The following is a 24,288-nucleotide window of genomic DNA, read 5'->3' as shown; positions in this document are numbered from 1 at the left end:
CGCTGACTCTGATGTTACATACTGTATCTGGTACAGTTTGCTAACAAACTTATTAACATCGACGCGACAAGCACGATGAACTAAGAGAACGCCAATCGTGGACCAATGCGAACTCGATAACGACATAATTTGACCGAGCCCAAGCCAGAAGGGCGACAAAAGGCCGTTTAGTCTTGCGGTGATCCATGTTGAGGCTGAGAGCGATGGATGATGGCTCGCCCCGCAGGACAGTGACTCCCCGCAGTATGAGCAAGCTAGGGCCAATGACTAACATCATTGCGACCTCCATACTTCCAAACGGCCGTCAACCACCTCATGCTATTGCATCTTTCTCGTCACCAACAGCGTCACCATCATTGATTTGTTAACACCAATGTCTCTCTCTAATTTGTGAACGCCAGCTTGGCACCTTCACACAACTCGCCGACGAGTTGTCTCTAGTCACTGCTTGACGAAGTTCCACTCATCGTTTGCGCTCTACACCCGTCACCATGCTGCCCTTATTATCGCAATTGTTCCGGACGCACTTCTTACATACCAACTCACGATCATTATCACGCTTACGCACTGAACTGACGCGACAATACGCAACGTGACAAGTCGGGTACTTTCCCGTCCACCTCATCCCATAAGGAATACAACCACCAAGACGCCCATCTTTAACACGCAATATGGCTTCCATATTCACCTTCGACCCTGACCCTCCACGGGTCTCATCGCCATGGGAAATCACACCCGTCGGCGATGCCGCGCAATCGCCGACTCCATCCACGAATTCCCGACGACTTCCTTCGCCACTCGGTAGTACTAGGGGCGAAGCGGGATTGAACACAACAACTTCTACCGCCGCTATAGACTATACGGGTATCACAAGGTTGGAGGCAGAGCCTCAGGATGGGCCTACGGAATACAAGCTGCATTTGCTGCTCAGACGACGGCGGTCATTCACCCGCGCTAGCACTGGACGCCATATATCTGGATCTATGCGTCGGCCTGACATACCTATACCTGTAGTGGGTCGCAGCGTATCAGAGTCAGGCCTCCTTCTAAACACCACCCCTCCTTTGGCCTCTACACAGTCAAAACAGCATCGTCTCGAGCAGTTGACCACTCAGCTGCTGTGGCGCCTACAACAGTCATGTCCAAACCATATGTCCTCGTCCATGGCACCTGTCATTCCTCAATTCCCTGACGATGCACGTTTGTCAGCCCCTGAGATGCCGCAACGGCTTCTGCCCGGACTGGAGGAGAGCAATGGTGCGCTTTACGAAATTGGAGTTGCCGACGACGGGACTATCGTTGGTCTAGCAGAAGATGAGATGGAAGAGAGTTTGAATAATTTGCGCGCTATGGCTGCAAGCTTAGGCTGTGGTGTTGAAGTTATGCGCAGGGTTCCCGTCGGCGATTGCGAGTGGATAGAGGATTTCGGCACACCACAGCAAAGGGTGGTAAGATCGCAACTACTAGTTGCCGAAGCACTAGTACGACCAGAACAGCATTTGGTCGATCATTCGAAAAATGCTCAGCAAGATGCAACCGATGATGCCCTAGAAACCGGTGCTAGCGACATGGCACTGGCCAGGGAGTCTCAAAGAGTCACCGAGCAGATGCGCGTATCAGTGACGGGTGGCACCATGTCTGGCAAATCTACCCTGCTTGGTACCCTATCCACCGCTACGCTAGACAATGGCCGAGGAAAGAGTCGCTTGAGTCTGCTGAAACACAGACATGAGATCGCATCGGGGATGACCAGCTCCGTTACCCAAGAGTTGATAGGCTATCGTGACGAAGGAGATCATTCACAAGTAACCAGCTATGGCTCGGGGGATATCGATTCTTGGATCGATATCCACGCTGCGGTGGAGTCAGCGGAGAATGGCCGACTGGTATTTCTTTCTGACTCAGCCGGACACCCTCGGTTCAGACGCACCACGGTCCGTGGAATTGTCGGCTGGTAAGTGATCATCGCATATCATAGCCACTCATTGCCCCTCTCGGCTGCTGCTTATTAAGGATGTACCCTGAACTTTGCTAATCTGTCCACCAGGCAACCACATTGGACACTTCTGTGTGTTCCAGCTGATAATACCGACGAGTCTTCGGGCAAGCTCGGAGCCTCGCCTTCGTCTGAAGAACTACTCGGGCCAGCAGCAGCGGATTTGGACCTTTCGCATGCACATCTACAACTCTGCCTCGCATTGCAACTGCCACTTGTGATTGTCATAACTAAATACGACCTAGCTACGAAGAATGGCTTGAAAAGGACCTTGCAAAAACTGTTCTCGGCGTTGAAGGAACACAAGCGGAGGCCTTGTCTCATCACTGACCCGTCGACATCTGTGCTAGAGGCCGATCTACATACCGTCGAGGCAGCCGATCTTGGGGAGACCGAGAAGACTCTAGACTTGCTTGTAGATTCGCCATTAGCAGCAGTGCCAGTGGTACTGACTAGCGCAGTCAAAGGAACAGGAATACAGAAATTGCATGCGTTTCTGCGAAGACTGCCGATGCCCACGGAAACAACACCTCCAGTAACTACATCCATATCGCCACTCTTCCATGTTGAGGACGTTTATAGCGTCCGCACGGATGCGTCGGCTGATCGATCCGCAATCGTTGGTGGCTATCTCCGTTATGGATCCTTGGCCGTCGGTGATGAGCTGCTGTTAGGACCATACCCTGTCGATGTCAGCTCGGACGATAGTGACAGCGGCAGTGCAAGACCAAGGTAAGTCGTGACTGCACGAGATGCATGTGAGACATACACTGACTTCGCACCTCCCCCTCCGCAGCCGTAAACCATCAATACCACAATCAAGGTCGTTTCCCGGCGCACTCAATATGAAATCAAAGAATGCTTCCCTGCGCGACCGACATAGTGAGTGGAGGCGCGTGCGCATTACATCTTTACGCAATCTTCGCCTACCTGTACGGAAGTTGCACGCTGGGCAGGTTGGTACCATGGGTATTCTACCCGTCAGCATGCCGATCGTCACCCCGTCCATCAACCGGATACGCAAAGGCATGGTATTGGCGGCTCGGGAGCCCAAGGCACACAAAGTCATCGCTGTGCGTTTCGAGGAGAAGCAGGCAGAAGGCGTCAAAGACCTCGGCGTCGGCAGTGCAGTCGTGGTCTACATTGCAAGCGTCAGAGCTTCGTCCAAGGTCCTATCTGTTGCTGTTGAACGGACAGAAGGTACTCATTCGACGAACGATACCTGTAATGGCGCAGACGAGGACGATGCTTTTGGGTTCGGCTTTGACGATGAGGCAGAAGAACCTACGACCGTGGTTGCACCACCGGCCGTCATAGTGACGTTTCAGTTTATCGCCTCACGCGAATTTGTTGAGATGGGTGCTAAGGTATTGGTCATGCCTGGCGGTGGGCCTGGGCTTTATGGGGGTAATGAGAGGGGAGCAAAGGGTATGGCTGGCCTCGAAGGATTTGTCGGGAGAGTGGTGGAGGATGTTTAGTGTGTGTGTTTGTGTTTAGCATTGGCGTTTGGTGGAGTTACAGCAGGGGCAATTACGGTAATATTTGATCATTTTGCACATCATCACGTCGCACACGAGTAAAGGGAATCCAATAAAGTGCATCATTAAGAGTGTTGCAGTTCGAATCACACTATGCACATATCTTGAATGTCGCACATTCCCCATACCACACAGGCACAAACGCCGCATCGTGTCCACAAGAGACACGCACGTCATGCACCTGCGCGTCTCTTCACCAAAAACGCATACCATCCTCACCTGACGTCCGCGGACCGGCTAGGTAACGAACGGTTCAGAGTTATGAAGGGGAAACTGTGCATGCACCTCCCTCCAGCTATCCAGACAGAGACCTTTACATTACGGGAACCGTTCGCACGAGGGCTACTAGGGGTAAAAGGTTTTCGTCGGCGACTGTGGGCAGGCACTGTTTGATGTATCGCTAGGCTATACTGAGCAGCAGGAATGGGTCTGGTCGCTGAGCTCCACCTTAGGCCGCGAAGGTTTGTAATGTTCGTTTCTTCTAGGTAGAAGTGGAGAATGTGATGCAGAAAAAAAGAAGACAGGGATAAGGAAAGGGAGTGGAAGGAAATGAACGGAAGATGTGTGATAGCACTAGGAACTGCTTGCCGCGTCTTCAGCAGCCGGTGAAAATGAGAATGATGATTCGGGGATATCGTATACAAGTGCCGGCTTTCCGGAATTTCTCACCAAGATATCTTTCTTCAAGGGCATATCAATCTTGCCGTCAACCCGTCGCTTTTCATTCGTGATTAGGCTGCGGACGAAGCGAAAAGGACCTTGCGAGGTCCGCCCATGGTCAGGCTCTTGGAAACGGCCCCACTGGTTCCGCTACCCTCCATACTCTCGAGCATCCTGTCCATGCCGCCGAGATCAAGCTCGCCATGGGTAAGGAGAGCCTGGTCTGTCCGATTTGATGCGTCATCTTCGACTTGCTCACGGGCAAATATGGCGTTCAGGTCACGTCCAAGAGGCTGGCTAGTACTCGCAGTGATGATGAGACGGTGCTCTGTTGAGATGAGAGTATCCCTGGCGACAGCCATGCGTGATGCTTGGGTTGTTGTGTCGAATTGTGAGACGGAGGTGATAGCTTCCCCACAAAGTAAAACGTCTTGAACTTGAAGGCCAGGGCCCGGTAAGGAACCACCGCTGCTGGCAGAAGCAGTACGACTCCAGAACTTGATCAAATCGGCTATCCGGTAGATTTCGGATCCATACCAGATGAGAACTGAGTCTTCTGATGTTCCATTAGTTGACGCGATGCTCGCGACAGAGACGCCGCCTCTAGTTGCTACTGTCGAACTTGATGCGCTGCCCTGGAAGAGTGTTTCCTCTTTCCGCTTGCGTGTATTCGGTGTCATTGGAGCCAACGAGTTGCGGCTTCCACGCTTTGGACTCGATGCGCCGCTAGAGCTTCCCTCCTTCTCCACTGTACCGACATATCCTCGGAGAGAGAAAGCCGATGGATCTGCTGGGGGGCTTGGACCAGACCGGTCAATATCCCAGACACCCCACTCACCATCTGCTAGCAAAGCAAGTACGTGACGGCCATCGGAAGCCCAAGCTGCATCGATGATAGATTTGCGCGACGCGAGAACAGCCGGAGTCAGCACAATGTTCTTGACGCCTTCGAAAGATGACCTGAATGTTCCCACAAATGCGCCAGGCTCATTACGGCCGCCGCTTGGTCGTCGACTACGAGTGGGTAACGCAAAAGGATCGTAGATGCGCGCAGTACCCGTTGAATCTGCGACGAGTAGTTGGGAATGTCGGCGCTTCGGATACTGGGCAGTGTTGAATGCAATGCGAGAGGCGGGCTTGCTGAGAGTAAGGGTCTTGTAAGGCACAACCGGATGTGAGACCTTTAGTGACGTCTCCGACAACTCAAAGCGAAAGAGCTTGAGCAAGCCTCCCAGCTCGGCAGAGTGCGAGGCAACGAGCAAGTCGAAGCCTTCACCGGCACGCGGTTGGTATTTGTGCTCAGAAGTTGCAGCGTCTTCTTCCTCTTCATCCACGTCCATGCCGTCTTCTGGCTCATCTACAGAGTCTGGCTCTCCCTTTGCAGTCCAAGTCATAGTGACACCCCTTGGAATACTTTGGTGACCGTGAACTTTGACGATGTCCTCGCCGAAATGTGATTTTGCGCTGTATGGCTTGTCTTTTGCGACATGTGGAGGAGGGCTCAGAGGTAATGTGATGATGCGCACAGTAGAATCGGCACATGCGACGGTGAAGACGATGCTCTTACTGAATATGGGAGGTATTGTGTCTGCGGGTCGTAGGGTAGAGGCGCTCGGTATTTGAGGTACGGCGATGTGTAGGACTTGGGTGCTAAGGGACAGAGACAGCTGCTGAACGATTGAGGCGTACGGCTGATCTGGATCGAGTTCTTCTTCTTCCTCCTCGAATTCTGCTTTGGGTAGCGGCTCTGCAACGGCTTTCGCAGGCTCGTCGTCGTCGGAGTCGATGATCATAATGGCATCGTTGCTTATTCCATTGACCTTTGCTGGCTTCGCTGGCTGCTTGGGAGGCGGCGCGGTCTTCTTCAACGGACGTCCACCTCTCCAAAGAATGCCTACGCCCGTCTCGTGGCCGTATAATATAATAGTCGAGCCATTGGGAGCTTTGACAGGGTATACCGTAGAGGCGTGTACGCGGTGCGGAAGCTCGTACCTACAAGATGCTATGTTAGCAGTCACGTGGGAAGTGGTAAGAGGAAGGCGCACCTTAGCTGGGCAAGTTTTCCCTTTGACGCGACGATTGGCTCCATGCTTGCAGCTTGATGGTGGTGAGCTTAGCTACCGCCTGGGTAACAAGGAACGCACGAAGTAGGCAGCTTCTGCTTTAGGCGCGAATATCTCCAGGCCTTTTTTAAGATGTTACAATTGTCGTACGAGTCGTCTGAGAGCTGTGGATGTTGCGCAACTTGATGTGTGAGGGTGAAGGAAGCTCGGAGGTGCTGCGGAGTTTGTCAACATTTCTCTGGGGAAGTCGCGCTCGACCACAGCGCGTCACCTCGGACTGCGCGCCCCGCGCAAACAAACCGCCTATATCGCCCCAACGCACACACGATACCCAAGCCTCCCTCATGTTGCGAAACGAGCCTCCGCATGGCCTCTCTTCGCTCAATCGGGGTCCACAAGCCCTCTGCCCTGCAGTATCTGGTCCAAGAGTCCATCTTGAGCGACGATAGCACCGACCGCGACTATGTCTGGGACACGTACACCGACGACGGCCCAGAAGGCCATACCGACGAGCTCGTCACCACCGAATACCACGTAATCTGGTCGCGATGCGGCGTCATACGCAAGGTCTTCAACTTCGAGGTTGAGAAAGAGAAGGTTAAGCAGGCGCTTTTGACATGGTTTCTGGTAGACGAGCCCTACCATGGCGCGAATGAGGCCTCCGACAACTCAACAGAGCACAACGCAACCGACCCTTCCAAGAGTTTCTTGACCCAAGGCACACAGCCTGCTGCGGACCCCACCGCGCCAATCAACAATACACCACCCACAGCAGAGGCTCTGTCGCGTGCTCTAGTCGTCTTCTTGAAGTCGCAAGCACATGTCTTCTTTCTCTCGGGCACTACACACATCGTAAACCTCCCATTCGAGGTGGACAAGGCTTTTCCTGCAGCACGTGGTGTTGTCGTACAAAGGAAGCTTGCTCCTCTTCACACTGTGCCTACGAGTCCCCAGTTGCCATCGGCCCCACCAAATTCCTTCCTCACAACCAACCAGTCCTTTCTCTCACAGCAGTTCTCATTTTCTCAGAGCTTCTCTAAGCCCAATCGCCGGCATGGCTCTTCTATTGGCGCATCGCGACATGGAAAGTCTCGCCTGTCCGGTGCGACCACGTTTCTAGATGACTTGGTCACGCCTTTAAACCCAGAATCCATACCCAGGTTGTATTCTTTTACAGATCCGCTGTCGGAACTGGGATTGGTTGTCAATGTTGTCGCAGGCGGTGACCGCAGCAGCCTGCTGACTACCCACGGCTCTGGTCATCGGAGACTGGAAGCCATTGACAAAGCTGAGGAAATCATTTACGTCTCTCCGCGCAATGAGCTTGTGTTCGATCGCAGTGGAAATGACAAGCCTCTTCTACTAGTAGTCACAGCAAATCACGAGACGAATGTATTTACCATTTGGTCTGCGGCTTACCTAGAGCCAAAATCAATATCAACTTCTCGCAAACAACACGTCCCCCTACCAATAAGCAAGTCTAGGCGTCGTAGCTCATACGGCGGTACTGCTCCGGGAACAGGGGCAACTACACCAGCAATCCGTGGAGCTGACAGATTGAGAGAAAGCTTTGGGGGAGCTCCACGCAGCAAAACTCAACCGCCATCCTTCAAGATCACGACCAAGGAACGACTCTCTGATCAGGCAGTGGACGATGCCCTTGCCTCACAGCTCAACCCTGACTCTGACATCACTCGTCAGCCAAAAGAATCTAGACGAGTGAGCTCACTACTCTCACGAGCTGAGCTTTCCACGAGCTTCGACAAAAGCGCGTTTCAAGACCTCGCAACATCCCGCAACAGCATCGGTGGCAGCTTCAACGCAAGTTTCAATGCAAGCCAGCGAAGTCGCCACTCGCTTGGTCACGATCGCACAAGTTTCGGTGGCTTCTCGCAGTCTCGAAACCGAGCTTCCACTCCCGGTAGTGTTACGTCCCGAATGAGCCTAGGTGCTGTATCGATAGATGACACTTTAGACGATGCCATGGATGAGGATACATTCGACACTATAGAAGACTATGATGAGCTTGACGACTTGTTTGCGCCGCCTGACGCCAAAGACGGACCACGGCCCGGGGAGGGACTCCATAAGGAGCTGATCATCAGTGTCATTGCGGAAATTCCCATTACACAGCACCTGAAGAGTGGCCTCTTTGCCTTGGGCAACCCTTCAAATACTCCAGTAAGTCGACATTCTTCCAGGGAAGCCCTGTTATTGACACTTGAATAGGATTGGCATGAACCAAAGGTGCTCACGCTGAATGCACCTTTCAATTCGGCGACGCTTCACGAGAGAAAACTGTACTTGTACATGTCACATCCATCCTTGCAACTTCCTCTCGAATGCGAGCTAGCGGTCACTCGAAGAAGGCTCTCTCCGTCAGCGTCAGCGACCCAGTCTGGGTCAGTCAGTGCAGCTCCTCGATATGCGTGTGTCCCGAAGTTTGTTAGCTCGCGGCAGCTAGACAATTCATTGGATCTTGTGAAAGTCCGTGACGGCTATTTCGAACGAATAGTTCAACTCACATCGAGGAATCCTCAAGAGTCTTGTATATCATTGACTGCGGGATGGGGCAGCCACATCCCAGTGAAGTTCAGCCTGGGTCCCATGAAGTTATTCGATCCGCATGCCATCATACAATATGACCAGAGTAGGTTGACTGCAGGCTCAAGACGAACGATAATACTGAGCCAACCGTTGCATAGTTTGTCTCCATCAGGAACAAGCGGGAAACTAGATTTGTCCGATGGTGAGCTGCGTCGTCATCGGATGGTGCTGCGCCTGTCACCATCGAACGGCTATGTGGCCGAACTCTTCCAAGTGCTATCAACGGTACTGCCAAATTACGCAGGTGACTTCCTCTTGGAGATATGGTGGAACATTCGCAAGTCGTTATCGGATGAGAGAGCCGAGCAGACCACTGCCGATTGGACGGCTTTCGTCGCCACTTTACTCACTCTCGCGGTACCATTTATTGATGAAAAGAAAGGGAAGATCAACACTCGTGCAAAATCAACCCAACGAAGGAGTTCAGGACGTCCTGCAAGTCAAGCAAAGCCAGATGAGCTCATTGACGATGAGGACTCAGCATGGCGACTCATGTGCAGTCGTCAAATCTCAACAACACATCCAAAGAGTTGGAGATCGTCTCCCTGGGCCTGGGCTTTACACTCAAGTCCAAAATCAACCACAATGAGCCCACCGGTGAAACGCGACTCAGTGCAACACCAGCTACCAACAATCGTACAGCAGATCAATATCAAGGACAACATGATATCTAACTGCCTTGAGCTTGCTCGCCAGTACGTCCAATCGCCAATCGGCAAAGCTACCAATGACCACTGGAGGCGACTCTCTCCTTCTGAAAAGCAAGATCTTCGCATCTCATCTTTGTCTGAGATTGTGGTATCGTTACATCTTTTCCGCGAAGAACGCAAGTTGGATACATTGTGCCAGGATTTTGCTGATAAGGAACCTGGAAACCTCGCACCTGTATTAGCACAGATCGGTCATTGGTTGCGTTGGGAAGCATGGGACTGGAAACAAGGTTCTTTTTTCGACCTTGATGGTGGCTCAGGCCAGGATTGGACGTATGACGAAACCATTCTGAGCAGCAAAATAAGACTGCATGCGCAGCCATGGGATGTACCCCCTTCAATCTTGGAATGGCTCAGCACTGTCACGGGATCCCGCCATTATGCTCCGTTTCCTACGCTAGCGATGCTGATACGAAAATCCAAAGCGTCTCCGCACTCTTCCATCAATATTGACGAAATCATCGCAGGGGTCACGCCCAGAACTGTAGCACTACACAGATTCTTCAGAGATATTGACCCTGCCTCGAGTCCTAGGAAGGTAGTAGAGCTAATCAAGGCCTGTCACATCAGTCCTGAAATGCTAGCGACACTGCCGGAAGCCGCAAAAGCACCACTCATGGAAGCAATCACGAGATGTCAGGCGAATCCACCTACGACATGGTCGAGCTCACTACTCAGACTCGTACAACGTGAAGACTTGGATCTTAGCCTTACTCCAATTGCGGAAATTGCCCATGATGCACATCTGAATACACCAGGCGGAGCGCTTCATGCAACTGGTACAACCCGAGACGTTCACACTATATGTCAAGGCGCTGATCGGATGGAACCAATTCAGTCGACATCCGAAGTTGACAGGCATTATATCACGCGACTCATATTTCGCGAGGATCGACGGTTTATGGAGGCGTACACACTGCTAGAACCGTTGCGACAGACTGTTGCGGAATACAAAGCTGACAGCAGGCAAGACGATGCAGCTATGCTTGAGGGGCAGAAAGCGCTCATGCAATGGGTCATGGTCCGCACATTTTCCTTGCCTTTGGGTAGCTCAATGATCAAGTTTAGCAGCAAGAAGCCTTTGTTGACGGAGAAGTACCCGCTATACGGCTTCTCCACATCATGTCTCATGAAGCCAATGGGCAATGTTGTTACAGCCGAACGACAGAATTACTCCGAGGAGAAGTACTTCTGGGCTTTCTTCAATGCCGGTGCTGCAGCTGGTCTCAGTATATCGCGCGACGCTCAGGGCATCGATACTTCATGGATCATGTACAACAAACCTGCGGAGCTGACAAACAAGCATGCCGGACTTTTACTTGGACTAGGCCTGAATGGCCATCTGAGGACGATCGCGAAATGGCTGTCGTTTAAATACCTCACTCCGAAGCACACCATGACTTCGGTAGGCTTGCTACTAGGCTTGGCCGCTTCGTTCATGGGCACCATGGACACACTCGTCACAAGACTACTATCGGTGCATGTCACAAGAATGTTGCCGCAAGGGGCAGCCGAGTTGAACCTCTCTCCTTACACACAGACTACAGGCCTGATGGGTATTGGCCTACTTTACTACAATACCCAGCACCGTCGTATGAGCGAGGTTATGCTATCGGAAATTGAGTATGTCGAGATCCCAGATCCATCAGAGCCACCAGATAGCCTGCGGGATGAAGCCTACAGGCTGGCTGCGGGCTTTGCGCTCGGCTTCATCAATTTGGGCAAGGGTAAAGACCTTCGAGGCCTCCACGATATGCGCATCGTTGAGCGCCTCATGACCGTTGCTGTAGCACCTAAACCCGTCAACGTCGTCCACATTCTCGACCAAGCTACAGCTGGAGCAGTTATCGCCATTGCCCTCATCTTTATGAAGACTCACGACCAAACCGTGGCGCGCAAGATTGATATCCCAGACACGCTTCCCCAGTTCGACTATGTTCGCCCAGACATCTTTCTCCTTCGCACCCTCGCCAAACACCTCATCATGTGGGACGACATCGAGCCCTCAGATTCTTGGATCATCAAGAACCTACCGTACGATTACCGTGAAGCCTGGGACCTCAAAGGCATCACACGACTCCGCAGCGAGCAGATGCCCTTTTACAACATTCTCGCAGGTCTGCTGTGGGCTGTAAGTCTCAGGCATGCTGGCACAGGAGATACCCAAGTCCGAGACTTCCTGATTAAGTATCTGGATCAACTAATACGTATCAATAAACTTCCCGCTGTGCGCTACGACTCCAAGCTATCCAAGAACACAGTTCGCAACTGTCAAGATCTCATTGCACTAGCAGCCGCTACCGTTATGGCAGGAACCGGCGACCTCGATGTCTTCCGTCGTCTGCGCGGTCTCCATGGCCGTATCGGTCCTGATATCCCCTATGGCTCTCACCTCGCTGCTCATATGGCGTTTGGTACCCTGTTCATCGCGGGCGGTACGCAAACCTTTAGTCGAAGCAACAAGGCCGTTGCTAGTCTGATATGCGCTTTCTACCCTTTATTCCCCTCCGACGTGCAAGATTCGAGAGCGCATCTACAAGCTTTCCGCCACTTTTGGGTACTAGCCGCTGAGCCGAGATGTCTGGTGGTGCGAGACGTAGATACCGGGCGTGCGATTTCCATGCCCATCACTGTTCTCTTCAAGAACACCCAAGAAGGCAACGAGCGGACGCATACAAAGACACTAATGGCGCCCTGTCTCCTTCCCGAGATCCACCTGATCAGTCGTCTCGAAACAGCGGATCAGACATACTGGCCCACAACCCTAGACTTCGTACGTAACCCACTTCATCTCAAGTCTTTTGAGCGTAACCAGACTCTGAATGTGCGTCGTCGCTCTGCTCATGATACCTACGCCACATCCTTCAGCGCTACCCTTGTTGCTCTCAACGACGCCCAATCGTCGAAGACTGCAAACCTCCTCTTCCACTGGATCTTCACGCTTCCTGCACTATCGCAATTCATCTCTACCAGCGACGCGGGACTCATCTTGCCGCTCGATCAGTATAGCAAGAGCTGGCTGGATCCTGGGGCTACAGTCGTGGAATCAAGGTTAGTGCTAGGGAGGTTGGCGAAGAGCTGGAAGGTCGAGGAATTGAGGGAGTTGAAGGGCGTGTTTGAATGGGCGGATGCAGCCAGCCGGCAGAACGGGCAATTGAGGTGGTTAGGGAAAGAGGTTGTGGAGAGGATCAAAGCGGGGGTCATGGATAGAGGAAGGGGAATGGGCGGGTAGTTGGAATACGATATATAGGGTATGATGTCGATGTGAAGACGGGGGAGGGACGAGCGAGGGATGATAGACGGACATGTAGCAAGAAGCATAAACTGAATTTCCACATGCGCATTATTGGAGGTTGTAAAAATGTGGTATGCGATCTGCTTGATACCAAAATCCGAGGTCTATAGTATGTGTTGAGAGTCCACCTTCTAATCAGCTGCTCATCATCTATACTTTGGTTCGGACGTCTAGACACCAGAAAAGAACCCCGTCTACTTTCTACTTCCCCCTCGCCTCTCTAATCCCCCACTTCCCCACTTCAGCCATAGCCTCCTCCCCACCCTTGGCCAGTTTCTCATCTTTCAACACACCAGCCAAACACTGCCAGCCATCTCTCCCTCCACCCCACTTGAGCACCTCGTTCTTGTATAGCTCGCCATTCTCTCTATCCAAACTACCTTCTTGGCCATTATGCTGGAAAACATCTTTCCAAATCTTTGCTGCTAACGCGCGGTCAAAGAGGTAAGAATAATACGTAGCGCCATATCCAAACAAATGGCCGAAGAAACCTTGCCAAGCAGTGCCGGCGGGCTCAGGGACGGATGCGTATTTGTTGTAGACGTCGTGGTAGACTTTTGTGGAGTTGAAGTTGGGGTCCGCGGCAATGGGGGAGTGGTACGCTTGGTCGAGCATGCAGAGGAGAATTTGGCTTTCGAGTTCGGAGTATTGGTTTCGGTTGTCAATCGCGAGGCGAGATTCGAGGGCTGCCATGGGCAGTGGGGCATCCGTTTCCCAGTGTCGGGCGTATAGGCCGAGAACGTGGGGGCAGAAGGCGAAGTGTTCCATCAAGACCGAAGGTAGCTCGGCGATGTCGGTTGCGCAGCGAGTACCAGAGACGTTTTGCAGGGCTGTACGACCGAGGATGGAGTGGAGTGCGTGGCCCATTTCGTGGAAGAGGGTGCGCACGTCGTGGATGTTGAGGAGTGTTGGTCGCGAGTGCGAAGCTTTGCTGAAGTCACAAATCAATGCTATTGTAGGTAATTGGAAATAGCTGTTGCGTTCTGCATTGTAAGAGACGGGCATCCCATCTGTGGCTGCCTCGATGGGCGACGAGAAACGATGCTGCATGTGTGACATTTCCTCGATCTCTGAAGGTAGAATCTCGCGGCTGCATCGGAGAGTGAAGTGTGCCGGATTGGGGGTTTTGCCTGGCCGCGAGTACAGGTCGCAGTATAAGACGGCGATGTGGCCTTCAGTATCGGATATGACGTCTAATCGGCGCACGCCATCTTCCCATACCTCACCTGGTTGGGTTTCTTTGGGGACGAAGCGAACACCGTATAGACGGTCAAAGAGTCGCGATATGCCCTGTAGTACAGTGCCAACAGAGAAGTATGCGGATAGAGAGTCGGGCGTACGCTGTCTATAGTGACCCTCCATTGTCGCAAGCATCTTCTGTGTGTAATAAAACTTGTCCCAAGCGTTGATGCGATCGGGGAAGTTGTCTTGGTGAGCATCACCTCTCTTCAACTCCATCAACTCCTCTAGATCAGCGAGGACAGCCGGTCGACTGTCCTCGTAGAGCGCTTTCAAGAAAGTGTTGACCGCTTCTGGTGTTCGCGCCATCTTGTTCTCTAGCGTCATGTGTGCAAAGGTCTCGTAGCCTGACGTTTGCGCCAACTCGACTCGCAGTTTTAACAGCTTTTCTAGACGCGCGATGCTTGGTTTATTTGCTGTCCGCACAGCTTGGTAGGTTTCCTGCCGTACATCGGCATCTTCTACGAACCGTAGCACAGCTTGCGACTCGTGATGCATGGTGGAGATCTTGGTCTCGCCCCATTTCGTCAGTGCCTTTGCGAGGTTTGGATCCAGCCCTCTCAGCCTTGACGACTTGAACTTCAAGTTCAGTTTTTCTGGAGCCATGCCTTCCACGAATTCATTTCCGACATCGGCAATCTCGCCACTCAAGTCTACCAACCGCTCTCTTGTCTTGTCGTCTAGACCAATGCCAAATCTTGAAAAGTCCTCCATGAGTATCCTCGCTACAATGCGCTCCTCCTCGGACCATGTGTCGTATACCTCGGATATTTCTGACGCTTTCTTCAGCTGGTCATGGAGTACTGGTGTGGTGTTCAGCTGGTTCATATACTGGAACACAGTCTGGTAGGCCTTCATTGCCATGATCTGGAACTTGCGATCGGGATGCGTGCCTCTTACAAAGTCGGCCAAATCTATTACCCGACATAGTAGATCGCTGAGCTTATCCAAATCTTTGACCATTTGCTTGAAGTCCTCTACCGACTGCGCTGCCGCCACCTTTTGCACCACAGCATTGCAGCGTTGTATGGTTACAGTGACGAAGTCGACGAAACCCTGGGGGTGGGTAAGGTATTTGTTGCCTATTATGCCAGTGGGCTGTCCCTCGTGGGATGCGCGCTTGAAGCCATGCCAGAAAGATGCATTGTCGAAAACTTTGCGCAGGGCGTCGTCATCTGTCTTCCCGCTGGCAGACAGGCCATAGAGAGGGTTCGGCGTAGGATCGCGTGCTTTGGCGGCGGCGGCGAATGTGGTGTTGAAGCGTCGTTGGCGCCGAGATTGTTGGAGACACTGTTGGCAGACCCATGGCGACTGCTTTGTGCGAGCGAGGCGCTTGAGCATATTGGGTTGCACGGGTGAAGGGTCCTGGCAGACAGAAGACGAGACGAACGATGTCATAGCTAAGCCGAGGACGGGCGGGAATCTTGCGGCGCTCGCACGGCCGTTTCCGCGTCTTCTGAGCTCAACATCACAAGTTGGACATCACCAAACCCGACCCATTGCGCCTGCCCCACGCTCGAAATGGCTTTCAGACCGCTGTTACGGCAGGTAAGTAGTTCTGAAAAGATGCAAGATAATGTGTTGACCCCGTATAGCGCGCCGCTGTCCCCGCCATGGCCGCCCTCTCCGCCGCAGCAATCTTCGCACCGGGAACCGTATACGCAGAGGAGCGACCTGCGGACCACTTTGTATGTTGGCATGCCGTTGAGCCCGCAGAGAAGCCGTGTCGGAGCCTCTGACTTGGTCGTGCATCGCAATACTAATGTCAAGACAGAACCGCAAACCAATCTACGATGACATGCCCATCGATACCACAGCTCCTACCGCTCCCTCCCTAGCCGAACCATCAGACTCGTCTTCGTCCTCAGAGCCCACCTACCGCCCAACACCGACCGACCGCCTCGCAGTTCAGATTGGCCGTGCGCGTATGGCTCTGTACGAGCAAACCGTGCGTGGTGAAAAGGCCGTCGATAACGCCCTTACCGAGACCCTCCGCCTCGAGCACTCCTTCACAAGCACCATCCGCTCATTAGCCCCACCAAGGGAATCTGGCGAGAAGGTTCTCCCAGGCGCACTCTACGTCCTCGTCGCCTCAATGGCAGGTTCCATCATCACGCGTAACCGGAACATCCTGCTGCGAACCTCTGTCCCCGTCGCCGTCGGCATTACCGCTGCGAACTTTGTACTGCCAATCACCACCAAGAATGTCGGAGACCTCATCTGGACCTACGAAGAGCGATACCCTGTCCTCGCAGACACGCATTTACGAATGAAGAGCAGGATTTCGCATTTTATCGAGACAGGAAAGGCACACGCACAGGGAACTGTTGGCATGGTCGAGGGCAAGCTGGCCGATACGCGAGAGAACTTGGAGGGCTGGGTCAAGAAGGGCCGGTAAATAATGCGCTATCAAAAGCTGGCACGAGTACCTGTACATTAGTAGCGGGGCATAGGTGGACTACCATCTTCACGCCATGTGATTTGCATTTTCTTTTCTTCGCCAGCTTCTTCCTCGTGCCTTCGTTTCCACCCATGAGCTCTCTTTGTCCTCTGTGTGCGTATTTGCCATGTCCACGCCATTAACCGGCCGTCGTAGAAGCATGTAACGAAAACCCCCTAGCGTTTCTCCGGGTGCATAGGTCAGTAGCAAAATTCTGATCGATTTCTAATCATCCTCGACATACAAAGCGGCCAGGACAGTACCAAAGTATAGCCATGGCACATATCGGCCGAAGTGGTTATCGTGGCAGCACCGAAAGAGCACGTCATCTGTACAAATTGAACAGTCGCCTTCAACGACCTGGCAGGACTTTTGCGACTTCTCTTTGAAGTATGGTGAAGTCGAACAGAGCAGGTCTCGCAGTATGCCCTAAGGGTGTTTCAGAGAAGGTTTTCGCTGAAATATGGTTTGGGGGTGATACAGCAAGCTATGAAGAGATGCTGCTGGGGCAGTCACTTCCCAGCCCATGCGACTTCCCCGTTCGAGAATGGAAAAAGCCATGTATGCCTTCGTTTAGCAAGGCAAGCGCAACGACCCAAAAGAACTCTCGCACAACAGTCGCTTCTGCATTCCTAACTACATCATATATTTACCTCGTGTGCACTAGCCTCTCTGCAATTGCCTCTTAGTGGCGATATGCGAAAAAGCATGGAAGAGCCATCAAGAAGTGCATTATCCATGAGGGCTGAACTTACGACTCTACCAGTCACTCTCAGCTAAAAGATGTAAGCCATCATCATTTACGTCCAATAAGAAGCTGCCAAGACGTCCACCAAGTGCACCGCTCGCAAAACTTTACCAAAGACTACATCTTTGGCGTGTCTGGCCAAGATGCGCACGCGTACTAGCTCGGCGTTTGAATGTTCGAGATCCAGTCGACACAACAAGAGATAAGAAGAATCGTTCGATGTTTCTAGGCAGAGTGTTTCAGATGCCTGCAACAGCTGATAGACGTCGCCCCGAGAACTACACGCCGTAGTGACCAATAGCATCTGCATCAAGTCGGTTATCTCGCCAGTTTTCAGGCTTAGCTCAAATACACCACCATGGCTTGTAAGCGAAACATTGAGCCCAGGTCACGAATGACAATAGGAGTAATGGCCACATTACACATAGACCCAGGATTCTTGGGAGAAAGTGGCAGAAAACCAATACTCCACCAAAGTCTCCTTGCAGTAGGTGGATAGCACGACCCACTGTTGAGAAACTGGGGCCTGCAGGTACGTCGCTAGCATACTGGCAAAGGCTAAAATGGGATTTGCAAGATTTACGGATGTCTTACAGATATTCGAGCGATCCAAGTCGCAGTGGCAGCTAAACCCGCCAGTTTGGGCAGAATGACAGGATTTGACACCAACTTCCCCCAGATCCGATACATCGGTTGATGCGCCCAGCGGAATCCTTCGACTGAAAGCCCACACGGCCAAGGCGCCGAAAGCGCCGAGCTACAGGTGGCTTGCATAGATGACGATAGCTACAGTAGAGACAACAACAGGAGCCACTTGGGATCTCGAAAGTCACCGGTCAGAAGCCCCTTTAGAAAGTTCTTTGTGCATGCTAAAGAAATGTGCTCCCAGCCCACACCAAGGCAGGGCAGACCAGGCTCCTATCGCAGAGTTGGGTTGAATCGAGAGCCACTCAACCGTGTTAGTGCAGGAATACGAATGTAGAAGATGAACAATGGTAACCTCGAGACATTGACAGGCGTATCGAGGGTGTGCAACCGATGGGTCGGTGAGTGTCACCCAATCTCTCGGAAGGGCCGACGCATGTCCAAAGCCACTCACATGGTACTGGTAACATGAGGCGTAAAGCTGTAGCTGTCATTCGACATGTGGGCGGTGGCTGTGGGTCTCTTGAACAGCTGGCAACAGACAAGCGGTCGAGGTTGGAAAGACTGCGGGGTTCGCTAGCCCACGCCTAGCGCTCCCGTCGGCGTTTTCGCAATCGGCGTGACGGACCCCCAAGGCCAGGGTCTTGGGAACGACATCAGCCATTCCGCTGGGTTTCGCCTCCTCCTCGACACGACTCGGGGCGTGTCTTATAGCGCATCGTAGCGTACCAGCTACACAACATGACCACCTCTACATCGGACCCTGTGCCCAGCGACAGGCTGCGGCCGCTGTCCAGTGCCACCAATCTCACCGACTTCACACAGTCGACTGTCGAGCCCGAGGTATGCCGCACACCCTCCCCACCACATGCCCAATGAGCCCACCAAGCTAACAGAAACATGTAGGAGGAGCTGCCCTCAGATGGAGAATATGACGACCTGTACCTTACTCCACTCTCCCTCATACACTCCGCGCGCTCACACGTCTTAGCGAAGTACAAAGCCTCTCGCCGAGCATGTACGAGAATGAAAAGAAGTACGGTCGGACCTACCATAGCTTTCACGCCGGAGGTAAGCATTGGTTTGGGCAACTTTGCGCACAACTGCAGCTAATTCACCCTAGCCTACCCATTCCCCAACGACCAGGTACGCGCTGCTTGGGAACACTTCTTTGATCAATCGGCCCGTCGCTGACTCGCATATCTACAGCCAGAGATATACCGCTTGGACTGGCAGCATGCCATTATAAAATGTCTTCTGCATAGAAGGAACTACTTCGCCCCGCTCAAGTCAAAGAAGCCAAAGAGAATGCTGGATATTGGCTGTGGAACCGGAATATGGTGCTTTGAAATGGGTACGTGCCATGTCTGCTTTTCCCCGGAGAACCACCACTGACAACTAGTAGCTGCCGAATTTCCAAAGTGTCGGGTATGCGATTCAATCCTTTCTCCACTACCAGTCTAACCGAACAGCAGGTTGAAGGCATTGACTTGACCCCGATCCAACGAAAAATATCCTATTCAAATATCGACTTCTATTTGGAAGACATCCTCAGTCCATCATGGTGGAGACCCAAAGAACCTGAATCCTACATGTACGATTACATCCACACACGCATGTCCCTCGGCATCTTCAACGACTTTCGAGAAATTATACAAAAGAGTTACAACAACCTGAGGCCCGGCGGGTGGATGGAATCACAGGAAATGTACTCAAAACTCCAGTGTGCCGACGACATGCCCGCCAACTACCCACTCAAAGAGTGGTCAGAACTATCAGACAAGGCAGCACACAACCTTGGTCGGCCATTACGCATTGCAGACAAGCTGAAAAGGTGGTACAAAGAAGCTGGTTTCGTGGATGTACACGAGGAGGTTTTTGCTATACCCGTCAATCAGTGGCCAAAGAGTGACCGCGAGAAAATGCTTGGCAAGTATTGTAGCTGGAACCTGATGTTAGGCTTGCAGGGATGGTCACTTGAATACTTTGTCGAAGGGCTGGGCTATACACCAGCCGAGGTCGAGGTCTACCTCGCGCATGTGAGGAACTCAGTTGTCGACGAGAGCGTACATGCCTTTTACAACTTGTAAGCCGTCCATGCGATGAGACGAAACGCATCCTAACGTTGAGTAGCTACGTAGTATGGGGTCGCAAACCCTACGACGACGAACCCGGTAGTACCACACCGAAACCGCACCACTGGCCGCAGCCTCCTGACGACGACGACAACGACGATGAATCCGTCCGTTGGTCAACACGAAATTCCGAAGATGCGTAATTCTATTTAGACCAATCGTTGAACAGGGATGTATGCCAAGACGTTGTAGATGAGGTTCAACCTCAAACGCTCAAGCGATGACAAAAGATATTAATCAGCGGCAGAGGATTGACGGAGTCAATCAAGATGGGATTTGGAGTTTTGGGCTATTGGATTCATGGGAGCCAAGGCGTCTTTGCTCCCGCACATTGAGGAGGTAATTTGCTATTTTTCTTTTCTATTTTTTTTTCCGCATATCATTACGGTGGATTGTGTCAAACGAAAAGCTTTTGGCATGTATTGGTCGAAGCGTTGGTTCACAGGTCAGACTGCCCTTTACGATGTATGAGATCGGTATTTGTTGGATGCAAGGCGCATCGTGTCAGTTACATGCAGTCGTTAATCATCTCAGAGGTGTCATACTCTAAGTATATATATCTATTGACTATGGGAAGTCGTGTACCTCATTGCCTTCCATACTCTCGGTCCAATGCCAATACTGGGTGTTCATCAACAGACGCAATCCCTCCCGTGCCAAAGCACTTCTGTGCTACTCTCCCCTCCCAACCGCGTAATCAACTTCACTATGATGCTCAGTATGATGAAGCTCATACGGAAACCCTCACAGCTTCTCACAATATTCCTTGGCACTATAAGAGAGGGCGACATTCCGCTTTCTCGCAGGAGGTTCACCAAGAAGTGCGTGGGTGAGATCAACATGGAAACTTCTTGCAGATGCCTTCACATTGCTCAACGATAATGGGAACAAAACACAAAAGAGCATGATCATTATATATCAAAGGGCTGTCTCAGGAGGGCGCGTCGTTCGAAACAGGAACGGGCGTCGGTCAGCAGATGCTGGGAGGAGGAGAGTACCTTATTATTTGCTTTTCTGTTTCTTTTTTCTTGCTTTCGTTAAGAGGTCAAGGTGGAATTGGTATGTGAGAGCTGGTGACGTATGCCTTTTTCGTAATACAATGACCCTGTTCTCAACTACAAGGCAAAAGAAGACGATAGAAGACACATGGGAACAAAGCTAAATGAAGATAGATGCAAATGATTCAAACTTTCATGTGACTTTTCTACTTTTACCGTTTAATATGTCTTTCCTTAGTGGTATTGCCGCATACCCGTTTAACACATGCGATGATGGTCTCGCACTCCTTTCAGTCAACTTTCTCCACAGCTCGCCTATGCTTGCCCTGTTTGCAGGTAGCATGCTGTATTGTAAACTATACAGATTGCGGCGGTGAATAGGTGGGACAAATTGTCCAGACACCAGACATAGCAAGACACTAGGCGAGAAGTAATGCTTGCGTATGCGATCGCCGAGGTCGAAGTAAGGTTGAAACATTGCGCGGAGCGATAATGGGATTGACTGTATGCTGTTAGTTCCTGTCCGGCGTAGGTTCGAGCAAATCGACTTACTTTTAGCAGCACATAGGCAGTGGGTGGTGAGTTTGCCGAGCCCGTCACATTAAGACTGGTATCGATAGTGTTTTGTAGCTCGAAACATATTCCTCCAGGCAGTCGTCCGGGATCCTTGAGCCGTAGCATCACCGCGAAGAGCGGGAAGTGGTTGAGACATGCCAGGCCCATCTCCAACGCGGCCTTCAGGCCAATGACTGCAATACGTGCACTCGCGAATGTCAAGTAAAAGACGAACACGGTCGGCAGTAGGAAAAACTGCAGTGTGAAAAGAATCGTCCCAAGCAACAGCTGATCCAAGTCGTAGTCGCATGAGTCAATTCGGTTGCGAAGAATATTGCGCTTCTTCCCCCGGAAAAGATGGAAGAGCGATATGATGATCGTGAGCTGCCAATGAAAGATGCGAGCAGATGCGACATAGAACGAGTAGATATGCAGTGTCAGTAGTGAGACGAGATCTGAGAAGATTGAGATGGGCATAGTGGCGCCAGCAAAAGCTGAGAAGCCAATGATCTGGATGAGCGCAGGTAGATGTGGTCGCAAGAGTGATATGCAGCCTGCAAAGTCTAGTCAGCAACAACTCGTGCATGTTGGCATGAGGGACATACCGGCCCAGTAGTCGATGACCCAGAGAAACAGGTCACCAAGGAACGCAGCCAGCTCGGTGTTCAACTTTAAGCCTCCCGGCCACCCCATAAGCCATGATATCATGCGCCGTAGACCATCGACCGACCAGGTGCTGAAGATGGTGTCGACTTGAGCCGCTACGACGGAAGCGTTTTCGATGATAAATGTCCCGACAGCGATGCCCATGATGACATCATTCGCGACCAACCAAAGGCTATTGTAGAATCTGATGTACTCTGGGTGACTATTGGTGATACTCTCCCAGTTGACTTTCCTCCTGCGTAAGGTGAGATACTGGATGGGCCAGTAGCAGGACTGTTGCAATCTGATATCGATCTGCTGTGCTGTCGCAGAGATGTCTTTCAAAGCTGGCGAATCAGAAGATCCTGGCCGCCAATGTAGAACCTGAAGAACTGCTTCGCCCATTATACGATGCGTAATCAGTCCGAAAATGAAGAGTTGCGCAGCTATGGGCCATATCCAGACTCTGAATGCATAATGGAGTACAAGCCAAATGTAGTCCCAAAGATTGTTCGCCGATTCGACTACGCGCTCGCTGACACTTAGAGCTCGCTTCATGCGTCTGCCAATCATACCAATATTCTTCTGCAGCAGGGCGTTCAGTTCGTGCGAACAATTAACCTGCTCGATAATCATGGGCAACGCCAGCTCTTTTTGTGTGGGAAGATGTGCAATCACTCTGTGTAGCTTCAGCTTTTCGACAAGGTGTGCCTTCCTCTTACGTTCCCTCTCTTCTGCTCGTTCTAGCTCTTCAAAAGCCACGTCCCATTCTGCGACTCTTGTTTTGTCCCCCAAAGCGAGCGTGATGGGCTTGAGGGAGAGGTACTGCATGCGCGTTGGGTGCGGTCGGTCGTATACGATGACTTGCATGGTCATAAGCGCATCGTCAGGGTAATGAAGGCGCGGGAAGCGGAGCGAGGGATCGGTATGAACTGTGAGAAGGTCGGTGCCAGACTGGTCGGCTGGCTTCTTAGGGTTGACGCAACCCAATGCGCGCACAGAGGAGTGTCCGCATCGTTGCAGTAGTTCTTGGATATCGTGCGGGCTGTGTCGCAGCAAGGTTCCTACAAGCAGTGCATTCTCGACCTGGCGCAATTCCACGTCTTGTAGCACAGCGACGACAAAGACATCCGATTCCGAGTTTCTGAATCCCACCAGAACACCGGGCGCAGAGTCCTTGGGAGCGTCTGATGGCCAAAATACGCGCATCAACCCATTGTGTGTGACCATGTCCTCATCCTGCTACCCCGCTAGAAGGAACCGCGACGTTTGAGTTGCTCGCGCGCAGAGATGCCGGTGCCTGCAAGTCGCGGGTGCTGTTTGATCCAGTCAGCGGGGGCCCTACAAGCCTAAGAATGGCTCATACTGACCAGGTCCGTCTCCTGTGTTGCGATGCGCACAATTGGTAGTATGAATAGGAAGAACAGTAGAGAGAGCAGAGCGAAGCCCTTTGCAGTCCTTGTCACCACTCCGTGATCCCAGGCAAATATTGCTAGCTCGTAGACGCGCGTTACAAGATCCCAACGCGCAGTCGAGTATCCCGCGACGAAGATTCCGATGGTAAGAATGGAGAAAGCGTGCATCTACACCGTCATGCCAAGCTATATTTCGGCGCGGTCTAGGGGGGACAGCGTGCTCTGAACTAGCAGCCAGGTATCTATGCCCGGATGTCTTCGATCAGTCTTGGCTTGGAGTCTGCGAATGGACAGTAATATAGAGTAGTGCGCTTGGGTGTACATGGCGCAAGGTGCATTACCCAGCGCTGCGTCGACATACGATGATCGCGTACGTGGAAGGTCCGAATGTTCGGAACATGGCGCTAGTGCTGGATACAGTTTAGCCCATACCGCTCCTTCTTCGACAACGTTGAACGATCATCCAGAGGCAAGCTTCAACACCAACAAAGCACAAGAAAAGTCACATTTTCTGACAAGTGAACGCAATATAGAAACTTTCGCACTACAGTAGGTACTACATTTTTTTTCGCTCGTTTCCTTTACTGTCCTTTCATATC

General features: G+C 52.0%; 8 protein-coding genes across 8 annotated transcripts; 5 read left to right on the top strand and 3 right to left on the bottom strand.

Annotated features, from left to right (window-relative positions):
• Positions 1–671: 671 nt before the first annotated feature.
• On the top strand, positions 672–3,474 carry ALTATR162_LOCUS2017 (uncharacterized protein; the record flags this gene model as incomplete). Its single annotated transcript, XM_043309619.1, has 3 exons — positions 672–1,954; positions 2,048–2,728; positions 2,793–3,474. The coding sequence occupies 3 exons, from the start codon at positions 672–674 to the stop codon at positions 3,472–3,474; spliced, it is 2,646 nt and encodes an 881-aa protein (XP_043165554.1).
• Positions 3,475–4,265: 791 nt separating this feature from the next.
• On the bottom strand, positions 4,266–6,283 carry ALTATR162_LOCUS2016 (uncharacterized protein; the record flags this gene model as incomplete). Its single annotated transcript, XM_043309618.1, has 2 exons — positions 4,266–6,186; positions 6,240–6,283. 2 exons carry the CDS (start codon positions 6,281–6,283, stop codon positions 4,266–4,268), a joined length of 1,965 nt encoding a protein of 654 aa, XP_043165553.1.
• Positions 6,284–6,623: 340 nt separating this feature from the next.
• On the top strand, positions 6,624–8,486 carry ALTATR162_LOCUS2015 (uncharacterized protein; the record flags this gene model as incomplete). Its single annotated transcript, XM_043309617.1, has 1 exon — positions 6,624–8,486. One exon carries the CDS (start codon positions 6,624–6,626, stop codon positions 8,484–8,486), a length of 1,863 nt encoding a protein of 620 aa, XP_043165552.1.
• Positions 8,487–9,449: 963 nt separating this feature from the next.
• On the top strand, positions 9,450–12,806 carry ALTATR162_LOCUS2014 (uncharacterized protein; the record flags this gene model as incomplete). Its single annotated transcript, XM_043309616.1, has 1 exon — positions 9,450–12,806. One exon carries the CDS (start codon positions 9,450–9,452, stop codon positions 12,804–12,806), a length of 3,357 nt encoding a protein of 1,118 aa, XP_043165551.1.
• A 264-nt stretch (positions 12,807–13,070) lies between these two features.
• ALTATR162_LOCUS2013 (uncharacterized protein) lies at positions 13,071–15,449 on the bottom strand (the record flags this gene model as incomplete). The annotated part of the gene is made up of 1 exon (XM_043309615.1): positions 13,071–15,449. One exon carries the CDS (start codon positions 15,447–15,449, stop codon positions 13,071–13,073), a length of 2,379 nt encoding a protein of 792 aa, XP_043165550.1.
• A 180-nt stretch (positions 15,450–15,629) lies between these two features.
• Positions 15,630–16,506, top strand: ALTATR162_LOCUS2012 (uncharacterized protein; the record flags this gene model as incomplete). Its single annotated transcript, XM_043309614.1, has 3 exons — positions 15,630–15,656; positions 15,704–15,796; positions 15,883–16,506. 3 exons carry the CDS (start codon positions 15,630–15,632, stop codon positions 16,504–16,506), a joined length of 744 nt encoding a protein of 247 aa, XP_043165549.1.
• A 2,176-nt stretch (positions 16,507–18,682) lies between these two features.
• Positions 18,683–20,219, top strand: ALTATR162_LOCUS2011 (uncharacterized protein; the record flags this gene model as incomplete). Its single annotated transcript, XM_043309613.1, has 8 exons — positions 18,683–18,784; positions 18,848–18,882; positions 18,933–19,012; positions 19,065–19,087; positions 19,151–19,295; positions 19,347–19,369; positions 19,417–20,027; positions 20,075–20,219. 8 exons carry the CDS (start codon positions 18,683–18,685, stop codon positions 20,217–20,219), a joined length of 1,164 nt encoding a protein of 387 aa, XP_043165548.1.
• A 1,048-nt stretch (positions 20,220–21,267) lies between these two features.
• Positions 21,268–23,504, bottom strand: ALTATR162_LOCUS2010 (uncharacterized protein; the record flags this gene model as incomplete). Its single annotated transcript, XM_043309612.1, has 3 exons — positions 21,268–21,576; positions 21,627–22,183; positions 22,235–23,504. The coding sequence occupies 3 exons, from the start codon at positions 23,502–23,504 to the stop codon at positions 21,268–21,270; spliced, it is 2,136 nt and encodes a 711-aa protein (XP_043165547.1).
• Between the last annotated feature and the right edge of the window lie 784 nt (positions 23,505–24,288).

Source organism: Alternaria atra, assembly GCF_907166805.1.
Source record: "Alternaria atra isolate CS162 genome assembly, contig: 21, whole genome shotgun sequence".
Classification (NCBI taxonomy): Eukaryota; Fungi; Ascomycota; class Dothideomycetes; order Pleosporales; family Pleosporaceae; genus Alternaria; species Alternaria atra.
Note: the sequence above shows the minus strand (reverse complement) of the source record. Positions and strands in the feature narration are given on the sequence as shown.